A 15,306-nucleotide genomic window follows, 5' to 3' on the forward strand; every position below is an offset into this window, starting at 1 on the left:
TGAACCACTGATTAAAAAATTGAAAAATAGACATTTTGGTGCATAAAATGCGCGATAGTCACTAGTATATGACGTCACAGATCAAAAACTCAAACTTCTAATAGCTTTCTTAATCTTTGATGGGTTTTCCGCAAACATTCACCAATACATTTTTCTGCTATTTTTACAGTAAACCATTTGTCAGGGTGAATTTCCCCTTCAAAACAGGTCAATATAATGGTACCTAAGAAACACCTATGAATTTAAATCCCTGATTCGCTGCACATTTCAAAATTCATGCGGTACCCGTTACCATATAAACTAATTAAGGAACCTGGTACCCACTTGGACTAGCTGCAATGAGGTATAACTCTGAAAAAATGAACACTAGTTGTTATTATTATATCATTTACATTAAACTATATACGAATCATATCAATATCTATTCGGATCCATTATGATGTTGAAATATGAAAAATTACTTTTATTACAGAACATTTTGTCATTTTTCTGTTATCCAAGTTAGGTTAGTGGTTCAAAGAAATCCCGAACTCGTCTATTTCAGTGTGTTAATGCATAAGTTAGCTTGACTTGTTGGGGCTACTGCCCATGGCCAAAAGTATTGACAAATTAGAATCCTTTGAAATTTACGTTTGAAAACATTAATACTCGGAGATTCTTTAAAGTCGTTGGGCGAGGATTTCCAATACACTGGTCCAAAAAAGACAAAGAGTTTTTTTGCAATATAATACGGGTTGGGGGTAGGTGATAACAGTTGCATTGTCTCATTGGGTAATCATGTATATAGGCGTTCTTACAGAACATATTTGAAAAAAAAAATTGTACTTAGTTTACACACAAATTGGGCGAGTTGGAAAAAAAGTAAACCATTCACTTTAAGGATATCATATTTGAAAAATAGGTTATCTGTGTGCGATCTAAATTGAGTTTAAAAAATGATCGCAAGGGCTCTCTTCTGCAACAACAGCAATTGTGTTTTGATTGCACAACGCCATGCCAAAATAACATAATTAATGTAAGGTAATATATATGTATGATTTTGTGTAAGGAGAGTGTGAGATGAAAGAAAATATTTGAGTTTGTTGATAATTCTGATGTTTCTTGAAATTATCTTGCATATATCGTCGATGTGTGGTTTCCATGATAGTTTATTGTCAATAGTAACACCCAGGATTCTGGTCTCAGAAACGTTTTCAAGAACAGTGTTATCGAAAATGAGATTGTCTGGTAAGGTAGGTATTTTGTTACTAAAAAGCATAAAATTCATATTTTGCAGGTTAAGTGATAGTTTATTAGCCTTAATCAAATCAGTCACATGTATACGTTCGGAGTTTACAGTTCTTACAAGTTAGTTTACGTTTTCATGGGAAAAGAAAATGTTCGAATCGTCAGCAATCAGTATGAATGTTAGTAAAATTTGAACTCTCTTAATGTCATTAATATAAGTAATAAAAAGAAGAGGACCAAGTAGGCTACCCTGTGGTACTCCACATGTAATTTATATAGTAGATGATATAACGTTTTTAACTGATACAAATTGAGACCTGTCTGTTATGTAGCTCCTGAACCACTCCAAGGCCTTTCCCCCTAATACCATAAAAAGAAAATTTATGAAGTAGTATTTTGTGTTTAATGGTGTCGAAGGCCTTGAAGAAATCCAGGAAAATACCAACAGTTTTTTCATTTTTTTTCTATTGATTTATTCAAGTCCATTAAAATACATTTAGCGTATAAAAATAACAAAAACACATTAAGAAAAAAGAAACAAAGATACAAAGTAAGATGCAAGTAAGATGCAAGTAAGATTTAAAAAAAAAGAGAGGCTAAGATTGAACAAGGCTATTTACAGTACATGCATAAAAATGAACATGAAATGGGAAACTGCAAAAGAACAAAGCAAAGGTTCTGTTGAGGCAGTCCCAATGGACAGTAAACTTTAAAATTCAAGACTTGTATTGATAAAATAAACTTAAAATAATAAGGAAATACGATGGGATAAATTAAATTAAGATGAACGATTAAAAAGAAAGTTTTTTAGCTTGGATTTAAAGGAATTTAAATATGAAATCTGTTTGATGTTACGGGGAAGAGAATTCCAAATGGAAGGTCCTTTGAATTTAAAAGAAAAGGAAGATGCTGTATTTTAACAACGTAATAATTTTCAGGATTTCTAGTGTTATAACTGTGCATTAATTATTTTACCATTCATCATAGAGGCAAGATTATACGGCATTTTGTTTATGTTTAAAAACCATTAATGCGATACAATATTGATTCAACTGATATACATTAAGGAAATTAAGTTTTTTTAAAGTGGTTTTGAGGGAGCACTAAAATCAGACATGCAACATATTCTAACAATCTTCTTTTGCAATTTCAACAATCCAAGGAGCCTGGTGGGTATGTGTTCTCCCAGACAGTGTTATAATACATTAAATAAAGAAAAATCATCGAGTTGTAAAGTAAAATCAAAATATACTGTGGTATATAAGAAAAGGCGCAGTTTGCTGATGACAGCAATATTCCTTGATATTCTATTTGATATGACTCGTATATGTTCATTCCATGTTAAAAGTTGGTCAATAACAACCCCTAGGAAATATGTCGATTGCACACGTTTTATGGCGACATTATTCATTTTGATGATGAAATGTGTCATCTGTAATCAAACTTTGCTTATAACTAAAGTAAATGAAACTAGACTTCGATGTGTTAAGTGATAACTTATTACAATTAAACCATTGTGAGACATATTGTAATTCATCGTTCATAGTTTTCTTTAAGTCGTTAAAATTTTCATCACTAAATAGAATATTGGTGTCACCAACCTTTATCTATGGAAGTAGCGATTCTATTAACAAAAGACCGAATTGCATGCGTAGTGCTATGATTTTCGCGAAACCCAAATTGCGAGTTCGAAAAGATACTGTGTTTATTAAAGAACGAACTTGTACCTGTATGTATAAGTTTCTTTTAAGATTACGAGGTGAGCAATGAAATAGGGCGGTAGGTAGAAACAAGTTGATTATCACATTTTTGTAAAGAGGGATGACTTTAGCTATTTACATGAAATTAGGTACCTTCCCTGTGTTCATAGAAATATTAAATATGTGCAACAGAGCATCAACTATAGTTTAAATAATTTTCGTATGTAGGAAGTTAGGAAAACCATCGAAACATGGGCGCTTCTTGGTCTGTAGATTGTTAATATTAAAGGGGTGCACCGGGCTAAAAATAACATGATATAAATAGATTTTAAAAATCAGACAAACAAAACACACACAAAGAAAAATGATCAAAATTGGACAAGGAATAATAAAGTTATGGCAATTTAAAGATTTGCATTATTCCGGTGAAACAGTTCTAGGCATGTCTTTATGAATATTCAATGAGCACATTGATGATGTCATATCCCCACTTGTTCTTTTGTATTTTATTATATGAAATTAGGTTGATTAAAATATTTTCTACCAAGAACTGAACAAATTGGATTGACAACTGATTTAATGCATTAGATATTCATTGCGGTAACTTATTTCATTATAAAGGAGGCACATTGTTCACACTATGAAAAAATTAAACAATTATGATTTCATGTAATAACATAAGAAAAGGGAAAGTGGGGATGTGACATCATCAGCCCACATAATGAATATCATTGATGACGGGCATATAACTTTCTTCACAAAATATTGCTAAAACTTTGAAATTCAATAACTTCGTTATTTTGATGAAATTTTCAACATTTTGCTCAGTTAATTTTACTCTATTTAGTTGAATATTTAAATATTTTCAGCCCGGAGTATCCCTTTAATAATTTATCTTGTGTTAGTAGGATTGTAAATATAGAGTTTGGGTTTTGGTTGTCGAGAAAACTGTTAAAAGATTTATGAGTTACAGGGACTTTTCTTGCCAGATTGTTGCAATCATTTGAAAAATATGAACTAAACTCTTTTGATTGTATTGTTTGTTTATTCATATCCAATGAAAGAAATCCATGCATGAATATAATTGGGGAGATGTTCAAAATCTGCAGTTTCGTTCGAAAATTAGTCAATGTTCAGGAAGTCTACCTGACATTCGGAGAGACTTAATTGGAAGCCCTGCAAACCATGATTGTTTAATAATGACACTATGTTCGCAAGTAAACATCCACCAGAAAAGGCCTCATGTATTACAACACACACACACACACAAACTAAACACCACACATTATACTATTGGCGAAGTTACTCATTTCGATAAAAGGATCTTTTCATGTAGTATGCCTAAGGTGAGGATAATGACGCAGAAAATATCTGCACATCCAAGGAAAAGAAAAGCCGTGTCCATGGAACCCGTCATGTCAAATATGAGTCCTGAAGAATGAAACAAGAAAAATGAAATGAAAGAACGTCATATATACACAGATAAGTATTTGTTTCAAATGCAACTTCGTATCTTAATATTTTCGTGTTAATGCAAACATACAATTTCAGTTTAAAATATCAGCAAAATATATAATCAGAGTTCACCAGATTAAGAGTGGCTTTCACTTGTTGTTGAGTGAATTTAACCCTTTCAATAAGTGAAATTTGTGTGAAAGATTCGTCCTTACAATTTCTTTCACTCGGAAATCACTCCAGCTTGACTGATTGACGTTACTAGTAGGAAAATGGTAGTGAAAAACGAGTGAAACTCAACTCATTTTTTGTAGAGATAAGTAGAACATTTCGCGGTCATGGGCAGCTGCCCAAACTCAGTAGTATATCAGTGTTTTCTTGTTACTCCCATTAAGCCTACCTGTTATCCACCCTCCTCCTATTTCACCAAGTCCTGCACTTATCAAAGCGAAAGAGAGAGCCGTAGGAGATAGATATCGTGGAACATACTGTATTGCATTGGTACTCTTCAGGACCGTCTTTGCCCCCAAAGCAAAACCACTGATCGCAGCAAAGACGCATAACGTTGAGAAACTAGTTGCTATCCAATTTAAACAAAGGGGTAGTGCACCGATAATACCAAACAAGATGAACAAGATCGTTGACGAAAACACATCTTCATTTAGAAAGTTAAAGAGTCCTGGCGTTAGTCGCCCTGCAGTATTTGCTATTCCACTTACAAGAGAGAGCAAGACAGCAACTGCTTCAGCAACGCCTTTCGCTTCTGCATTGGGCATGACGAACACAGTCCAACCGGAATACGAGATCCCATTAAGACATGCTGCTAGAAATGCGTAAATGATTAGAGGGTACTCGCTGAAGACATGCAGACCTGCTTCACGACAAGCAGTCCTAATCAAATCCAAAACATTGTGGAAACACCGAAATAACATTGAGTCGCTATCATTGTCATCTTCCTGATACTTTATAGAGCCTGGCTTGGTCGAAGAGTTATGAGGAGTCGGCGGTGATGTTTTACCGCTGTTCAAAGTAGTTGGGTCCAGACATGATCCACAGACAACCGTGTTAAGATTTAATGCCCCGAGGATGAGAACAGTACATCGCCAGTTGTAGGCCTCCAAAATTTTCTGTGTTAACAATGGTAGGATCAACATACCCATCCCGGCACCCATTGAGCCAACTGAGAAAGGCAACATGTATTGATCCTCATAGGCATAAACCAATGACACCGCGTTCGGAATGAACGTCAAGGACATCCCTAGTCCTGCAAAGAAAATGATATAATAGCTTATCCATTTCATGCAAATGCGTTGATTTCAAGACTATTACATATCTATAATTTGGTGTATGATATGCGGATAACTTGTTTCATAAAATTGGTTATTGATGGCAAATTAAAATTTTGTTACAAATGGAGGAGATAAGTCATACATTTATTTTCATGACTTAAACCAACTGGTAGGTTCCTCCGGCGTGTACAAGCATATTTCTTGCAGGGGCCGGGTTCGCCTTGTAAAAATTGGTTCTTGTTGAGAGGAAGCATAGTTCTGCCAAGTCGACCATTGCCTTTCAAAATTTATCAACTACTAGGGAGTGTGGAGGGGCTTCTGGTGGTCCCGCTCCTTTGCATCGTTCTCGTGTTTCCATCAGAGTACAACCCTATGGGAGTGTACTGTCATACTTGAAAAGAAAAGGTGCGCGGTCGCAGGAATACAAAGTTCTAAAATGCGGTGATGATCTTAAGGGAGCGTAGGCCTAGTTTCTCGCAGAATGAGACGTCTCTGCTACGTCTAAGAGACTACAGTCGCGGGGACGTCTCCAACATAATCGTTTCTTCGGTGCATCGCCTTTTCTCACTTGGATTTTAACTATTTCGAGACCTGTTTGCGACTTTAAGTTTAATTGCAGAGACGTCTCTGCGACGTATGCGACATATCCCCCCAAAATTATCGAGTGTCTGAAGATTTGCGAGAAAATCAAACAAGTTTGTTTCTTTGAAGACGTCGTTTAGGATACCTTTTCCAGTCTTCGCGATGTCTCCGCTACGTTTTCGAGACCACACCTTAGTAGCAGAAAAGTCGCGGAGATTAATTACATCCTCGACCTTTGAGACGTCTCCGCGATGTCTCTACGAAATATCAGAGACGTCGCGGAGACCTACAGGAGACCAGAAAGCCCATGGGACATAATTGAGACGTCAACTTGGTGTTTGGCCTGCGTCTCTTAGAGGTAGGCCCCTATCTATGATGTCTCAGCGTCGAGGAGACGTCTTCAAAATAAAAGTTTCTTCGGTCTAACCAAAGAGTTGTCTCTAGACAAGCACTTTGCTCGACTGTCGCGGGGCTGTTACTGCAAACTATCCAAGTAGTCGCTGCGATGTCTCGGAAGCATGTCTAAGCTTGCTGCAACTAATAGCAGTATCAGAGATGTCGCAGTGGCTACTTGGAGACTGGTCCTCGCGACTGTTAGGCAAAGAACGAAAAACCCTCTTATGTTGGAAACGGCGCGCCACTTTACTCTCTGAGACATTGCGGAGACGTGCCTTTGGCATGTTTGATGATAGGGGACCTTTGTGTAAGTCAGTGTATATGACGACATGTAGGCCTACACCCCTTACCGCTTAAGGCAAGCAAAACTGGGAAATTGACACGAGATAATTGCCGACCGGCTCCCTTAGACTTAATGCTAAGATTCCATTCCTTACCTGAGAAAATAAGACAGATCGCAAAGTAAATATCGTTATTGACTTGGGAACTTGCCATGAGTCCTAACGATCCTGTAATTCCACCAATAATAGCCAAGGAACGAGGGGAATAGCGACGGAGAAGCACTTTTGCAATAACACCTGTGTGCAATTAAGAATAGGATATCCTCAATCTTATACGGAAAATTAGAGCTATAATTCTCATAGAGAAAGGTCTATAAAGTTTTATGGATGGTCTGTAGACAGTCCTTATACTGTTTGTAGATTGTCATTATGAGGTCATGCCCCGTGACATTTTGGATACTCACATCGAGTGAATTTTCTTTTGTTCTGAAATCTCCTTGCACTTCAAATCCAGCTAAGAGATTTATTTTATAATCAATATTGGAATGCTTATTGCTTAGATTTATTTCAATTTTATTCAATTTACATGTAACAAGTAATTACAGAATTTTGATACATAAACATGTACATCAAAAACATATTTTTTTAAAGATTACTATTCCCCAGAAGGCGGAGGGTCAAGTTCCCCGGGAATTAAAGACCAAGGTTCGTCAAAAGAGTATGGAACTTAGAGATTGTATATATATATATATATATATATATATATATATATATATATATATATATGACTATAAAACCTTATCGGTCATATCGATAGTACAAAATTCCAAGTATATTTGCTGGAAGAAATTATTTTATTTGTAAGAAATGTTCATGTTCTTTATCCGAATAATTAATCGGAAAGAAATGGAGCCACTGTTATATAGTATCCCTAAATTAGACCCCAAACTAGCCAATCTGGAATAAAAAAAATATTGGAAATGGTTTTTCAACTGATTTGAGTGGGTATGGGTGTCAACATTTTACCAAAAAAAGTTAGGAGGAAAACGGGTTGAGGAAAGTGGTTTTTTTTCAAGGTCAAAGGTCAATGACCTTTTCATATATAATGTATAATGGTATCTCTGAGATGGAAAGGCGCAGGTTGGTGGTAATGGTGTCAAAATGCACAAATTCTTACCAGAATATAAAATAAAATAAAATTAATTACCTAGAATGCAATAGTATTTATAAAAGTACATATCAAGCCTGGTATTTATTATGTCACGGATCAATCAACCAGGCAATCGGGCCATTCACATCGCCGTCTGACTAATAACGGAAACACCGTTTCAATTTAAACAACAATTATGAAGACCATACGTGTATGTTATGGTTAACTGACAGATAAATTGAAATGGTGTCAGGTAATGTAGAGCGAGCACTCATCTGCTTTTTTTTAAAGCTTGTAATAAAATAAATCACCAATATTATTCCCTTGTAAGCGGCATAATTAACGGGTCCAATGTTAAATCTTTTCTTTTTTGTCGATTGCTGATTTTTACTTGGGCCAACTAAATTTGGACAATGCCACGATTGCGACCAAGGACTGTCATTCTTTGAATGACACCCAGGCAACGGCCCCCATGGGCAAAATTTGGAATATCTCTCAATTTGAATTTGTGTTTATTCGATAAAATGTGTGCCGAAATTTATTCCTATAAAACAAAGTGACGATTCGAGTATCTATGTCATTTGCACTATAATTACTTAAGGGTAATTTAATGAAAAATAAATGTTTTCAAAATTCGTTAATTTTTCATATTTTCATCAAGATCATTCCACAATATTTCACAACATATCTAAGTTGTTCTTCTACATATTCTCTCCAATCACTTTATTTAATGACGTTTGGGAATTCAATTTATGTTTGCAATTCTTGAACAATAAATGAAACAAATGGGAACAGCATTGTTTCATACAAATATACAAATTAATTACAATTATAAGGATTAATTAATCTTGCATGCTGATGCAAGGATAAATTCATCTTCACTTGACAGTTACACACTGATAAATTTATCTTTGGTTGAAAGCTACGCGAGGATTTTTTTTAAATAAAAGTACCTGAAAGGTAATTCGAAGGAATGAAAAATAAAACTCCCGGATAAAAATTCATCTGATTCCGAACTTGATAAACTGGGCCGCACATTACATTACAGTACTTCAACAGATTTCAAGGACAACAACACATTTATGCGATTATAGAAGAATAATCGGACTCTACATTTATTCAGTATTACCTGACATCATAGTGACAGCATGGTGCATGCCAACGAACATTCCAACTCGTCCCGTTGTGGATTCAAGATCTCTGGTGATGTGATTGAGGAGGACAGAAAAGGATTTCAATGTCCCCACCTCCAGAAAATGACACAACCAATTACCAATAAGGATAAAGACTCTGTTGGTCATATTTCTTCTCATATTGTCTCCTTGAATTGGCATCACCTTTTTCGTTCAACTGTTATTTTTTCCTTCAGGAATCACTATACACTCAACATACAAGAATTACAAACATCATTCGACTGTGTATAACGAGAGCGCGGCGCCATGGCGTTATGTTGTATGCCGCCCACTTGCACGTTCAAGAATAGGGCTCACTGCACAGCTACCTTTTGCCAATCTCGGGTGTGGTAACCTCTGCCCTCAATTTGCGGGTATGAGGCATCACAGGCCTAATTCATTCCCCATAGACTCGTGTGTTAAATTGGCACTTTAAAAAATTCATAAAAAATAAGGATGAAATTCGGGGGTCGAATGTTTACTACCAGTGGATAGGATTTATATCTGGCAATCCATATCTAACCAGAAAAGGGTCCCTCGACTGGCCCATTTTAAAAATAAATTGGCGTGTTTGAAGACATCGTCGGGGGGAGCAGATTCATCACCTCAAACAGCAAAATAGCCCTAATCCTTCCGCCATGCAGTCAAAATATAGTCCAAAATTGGTGATATTTCTTCCCAATTTGGGAAAAGGAAGTTCAGTAATTACCAAAAATAGAATCAGTGTTAGATGGACAACCATATGCATACACTTTGTCAATCAGCCATATCAAAAAAAAAAAAATAGCAATGGGTTGGCTCGAATGAATATCTATGGCCTGCCACTAGTGATTAGGCCCGTGCATCCATGACACTTATTTTTGGTCACCGCATTGGCACGATTCGATCATGCACATTCGTGACAATGCGGGGCACGAAGTATGTCAGTGGTTCGTACCATCATGGATCCCTGGGCTGGTACCATGGTCCCGACATGTTCACGTCATATTCACGAAATGTTTATGCATAGGCACGACATGTTTACGCATTATTTACGAATAGTTCACACACTGTCACATCATTCCCCAAGGCATATAATTTTTGTCTTATTGAGAAAAAGAACAAAGAAAGCCGCTCCAAAGCATAGCATTTTCTTCTTATCGAGAAAAAGAATAAATAAATTCGCTCCAAGGCTTCGCATATTTTCCGTTACGCCGTTCCGGTCGCATTGTTCTGCTCCAATGATCCGCAATTTTGGTGAAAAGCGGCCGCAGAGCGCTGTCCGACCATCGCCTCTGCTTAGAAAGAGGGAAAATATGTCAAAATGTGAACGTGATATTGCGCTAAAACGAGACCAAAACAAACCTCTATGTCACAGTCACACTCACGAAACCGACTATAAAGCGATCAATGGTATTTCATTCGAGATAACACAATCCCAACACAATAGCTTACATCGGCTTCTCGTATCGCTTTTGTTGGTGAGTCTGCCTCACCGTAATCCAGGGGCGGAAATCTCTCCCAAAAGGTAGGGGGGACACAGGGGCGGATCCAGCCTTCGCCAATAGGGGGGGGGGGGGCGGAAATTTGTTTCAGCCATATTTTCCCCGATCGGCAGCTCGAAGATGATTAGTGTTTGTTTCTTTGAAGGGGTAGTCCTCATTAGTCACTTCTTAGCTTTATTCTTATAAATTCAAATATAATATCATAATCCTTGTTTATATGATGCGAGCGCGAAGCGCGAGCTACTTTTTGGAAATTTTATGTATTTTTTCCTAAAATCTGAACATTCTGGGCAATGTTTGTTATCCTGAAAAAATGTGTATGCAACTTAATAATTACTACGAACGCAAAGCGCGAGCAGAAATGAACTGATGGAAAAGATACCTGTTAAAGACTGCGTGCAGTTAGCATTTAACAATCAAATAATGCGAGCGCGAAGCGCGAGCTGATTTTTTTTTGACATTTTCACCTAAAGAATGGAAATTCTAAGCACTTTTTGTAACTCAAGCAGAATAGGTATATAAGTAGACAATTGATGCGAGCGCGAAGCGCGAGCGGAAAATTTCGAGATTTAGTCCTATAATATTTACTGAACGAGACACTCTATTCATGTTTTGTAAATCATGAAAAGGATGAGTATTAATAAAGCGAGCGCAAAGCGCGAGCAGAAAATTTTTATATACGTTTTGAAATGGTACCTGTTGAAAATGTACCTGTTAAGGACTGCTTGCACTTAGCCATGAAGGCGTTACATTTTTGATAATTTCTAAAGAAAGAATGGAAATTTTTAATCAATTTTTGTAATCGTGAACAGGATAGCTATATAATTCAACAATTGATGCGAGCGCGAAGCGCAAGCAGAATTTTTTTTCGAGATTTAGACCTTAAAATGGGCCACTCTGTTCATGTTTTGTAAACAGCCATAGGCTGATCGAGGGCTTTTTATCGTGTTTAAATAAAATAAATCAATCAAAATCAATGTTTTGTAAATCATGAAAAGGATGAGTAATATAGGGGGTCTTCCTACATTAATAATGCGAGCACAAAGCGGGAGCAGAAAAATTTTGATATTGTGATCTGAAACTGGATAATGATTTAAACAGAGAACAAGTTGAGTATTTGAATAAACATGCGCGCGTGTTTCATATTTAGACATAGAATCTGGGCATTCTAAATACATCTTTAATCATAAAAATCATGAAACTTTGATATTCCGATCTGAAAAAAGAGTCAATTACAGCTTTATATTTCAAGCACTTTGTAAGAAAATTGTAAGGTGGATATGGATCGCACTAAAAAAAAAAGCTAAAATTTTTATTATTATTACTTATTATTAGGACCGGGACATCCTTACGCCATGTCATGAAAATGATGACTATCTTCCTATTCCTCTTGCTAAGCGCGAGATGAAACAAAAGGGACAATTTAATTATCAAATTAATATCATATTTATTAATGCCTAATGAGGGCGCGAAATCTGATGATATTATGGCATAAAAACTGGACATTTCACTTTCGTAACTATGAATAGGATGCAACAGTTAATATATTTTTAACGATTGATGCGAGCCCAAATCGCGAGCTAAAATTTTTGATAAACTGTCATGAAAAGGGGATTTTAAGTAGTTTGTTGTATAATCAATATTGAATCATACATAACTCGCCAATCAAAATGCCAGCGTGCAGCGCTAGCTGATACGTCTTGACAATCAGACCTGAAAAGGGATATTTTGAAAACTTTATGGAAGACACGAAAATAATAGGTACCTGATAAATCAAAATTTGCGAGCACGCAGCGCAAGCAGCAAATGTTGATAAAATTATTCAGACCATAAAACTGACATTTTTACAGAGCTCTTTTAAAAAATCAATTTGTAAATTACACAAAATAATGAAAGTTCGATTTCCGAGGTGAAATATGTTTTGTATAATGACTTCCAAACTTGATATTTGAGCTCCATATTGAACAAGATATGTAAATCACCTAACAGACAATGCGAGCGCGAAGCGAGAGCGAAAATTTTATATAGTGGCACGAAAGATTCTTTTTATTTTCCAAGTCTTCCTCTCATCTTATTTTATGCACTCGTCGTCCTTCTTTTCTTTTTCTCCTCTCTTTTCCCCCCTTTTTTCCTTTTCCTTCTTTCTTTCCCTTTTTCCTTTTTCTAATCCGCCAATAGGGGGGGCCCTCGGCCCACTGGATCCGCCTATGGGGACAACGGACAAGGGGCGGGAAAATTTGACAAGCAAAAAAAAGGTTATCATCCCAAAAGTACGGTCATCTCGTCCCAACTCGTCCCAAGATACATGTTTTATTTCGATTTAGAATGATGTTGTATTTCTTACCCTCATAAAAGAAAAAAATAGTAGGGGGGACATTTGATATTGTGTCCCCCCTACTATTTTGAGTAGGGGGGACACGTCCCCCCTGTCCCCCCTGGGATTTCCGCCCATGCCGTAATCTATGGTATATACGGGCAAAATGTATTTCGGTATCGGTAAAAACACAATTTGTTTTACCTTTACCTTTACCCGAGATTCTGGAAGAATGCTGATGATCCCAGCAGTCGTGCTTCCAGTTCAAGTCCTTCATCCTTCTCGTTAGTTAGGTATCTTCATAGCACTCTAGCTTGGAAATCTGCACCGTCCTCAATATTAGTGTGGTTTATGCATCATAGGGTGAGCAGTACCGCTGGTCTGCCCACACCTTGTCTAGCCTTATTTTGAAACTGTTCACCGTCTGAGCAGTGACTACCTCTTCGGGCAGCGAATTCCAGTCGTTTATGATACGCTGACTGAAAACATCTTGTCTGATCTTCGTCAAGCATCTGGGTTTTGAGAGCTTCAGACTATGCCCTCTTGTGTTGCCTGTTGCATACACAAAGAAAGTATCACCTGGAGGTCCCACGAGCCTAATTACATCAGGAGGGCTAAAGATATTCGTTCGACCCAACCCATTCGAATTTTTGTCAATTTTATATTGCTGATTGACAAAAATGTATGAATGTGATTCAAAATCTAACACTGATTCTAGAAATGGTAACTATTGAACTTACTTCGCCCAAATTGGGAAGATAAATAAGTGACTTGGAACTATTTTTTGACTGGCGGAATAATTAGGGCTATTTTACTGTTTCAGTTGATGAATTCGATCGATTCATAGTTATCTTCATAAATGGCGATTTATTTTTAAAATGAGCTGGCTACGGTACCCTTTCCTGGTCAGATTTGGAATGTCAGATATATATCCTATCCATTGGTAGTAAACATTCCACCCTCTAATTTCACATTTATTTTGTATGAATTTTTTAAATGTGCCATTTTAACACACAAGTCTATGGGGAATGTTTTACGCGCGTGACACCTGTAAGTAATATGGGAAATCCCTAGTAGTGGATGGAATACCTGGCCAAACTCTTCAGTAGCAAACAATTTCTCACTGATATCAATATGTTTAGTCATCAAGTGGTGCAAAAAATGGATTTAATGGCTAGCAGGGCTACATCAGGTAAAGTTAGTAGGCCTGTGTAGCCTACTAGGAATGTATGTAGATTGGCCAGTGTATAGAGTCAAAAAGTCAGTGAGCGGCGAGGTCAAAAAATTTTGCGCAACAGATATTTCGCGAAAATTGTTGAGGGGGGGCATTATGGCCCCCAGGAGAATTAGGGTTAAACAATGCTAATTCCACATCACATGTTCAGAGAGGAATTAAACGGATATTTTCACCATGAGATTATCTTGTGTTAAGAAGTTGTGTGTTTTGTAGTAATTGTTGAGTAATTTTTTTGTAGTGATTTCAGATTGATAATATATATATATATATATATATATATATATATATATATATACAGGTTTTATTTTTTGCGAGTGAGGGTAGCGAGCGAGCGGTTTGGCAAAAAAATTGAAATCTGAAGTTGTAAAACTCGCTTTTTAGTTATTATTATGGTCAGTGGTGTACCTAGGATTTTCCAGGATTTTCGTCAGGGGGGGGGGGGGCAAAAAGGTCTTTCAAGCTCGTCAGGGGGGCAGGGATACATGCATGGGTGGTGGCTCGTCAGGGGGGGGGGCAGACTACCCCCTGCCCTCCCCGTAGGTACGCTAGTGATTATGGACCTAATTACTATTAAAAGGGAATTGCGAGAAGTTGCGAGAAATCACGAGCTCAAACCTTTGGAAATTGTATGTAATAAGACATGAATTAAGTAAACATTCCGAGCAGTTTTTGTTGTTGTTGTTTTTATTTCCGTAAGATTAAAGATATACAATTTTACAAATAAAAAATGTACAGTATATACAAACAAGATAAAATTGCGGCTGATAGCCCAAATTCAGCCGCAGCTATAATTGTTGCTGCTGTTTTTCATGGAGCCAGTGCAATGCAAGACAATGACAAACCATAACATGAAATAAAATCTATTGATGAGAAAACGAATTACAGAACAAAATTAAAATAAAACATATATGTAAAGAACAATATATATATATATATATAAACATAAACAACAGGTCGGGGGTGGGGGCACTTACATTGACGAGTGGATACCATGCGCGACCAAAAAACACGTAAAAATG

At 36.7% G+C, this 15,306-nt stretch overlaps 1 protein-coding gene across 1 annotated transcript; it reads right to left on the bottom strand.

Annotated features, from left to right (window-relative positions):
- Positions 1-1,691: 1,691 nt before the first annotated feature.
- Positions 1,692-9,578, bottom strand: LOC129259451 (monocarboxylate transporter 12-like). Its single transcript, XM_064098955.1, has 4 exons — positions 9,210-9,578; positions 7,087-7,227; positions 4,783-5,646; positions 1,692-4,358 (listed from the first exon to the last, which is right to left on the bottom strand). The coding sequence occupies exons 1-4, from the start codon at positions 9,412-9,414 to the stop codon at positions 4,234-4,236; spliced, it is 1,335 nt and encodes a 444-aa protein (XP_063955025.1). The 5' UTR covers positions 9,415-9,578; the 3' UTR covers positions 1,692-4,233.
- Between the last annotated feature and the right edge of the window lie 5,728 nt (positions 9,579-15,306).

The sequence above is a fragment of the Lytechinus pictus genome, chromosome 4, assembly GCF_037042905.1.
Source record: "Lytechinus pictus isolate F3 Inbred chromosome 4, Lp3.0, whole genome shotgun sequence".
Taxonomy (NCBI): domain Eukaryota; kingdom Metazoa; phylum Echinodermata; class Echinoidea; order Temnopleuroida; family Toxopneustidae; genus Lytechinus; species Lytechinus pictus.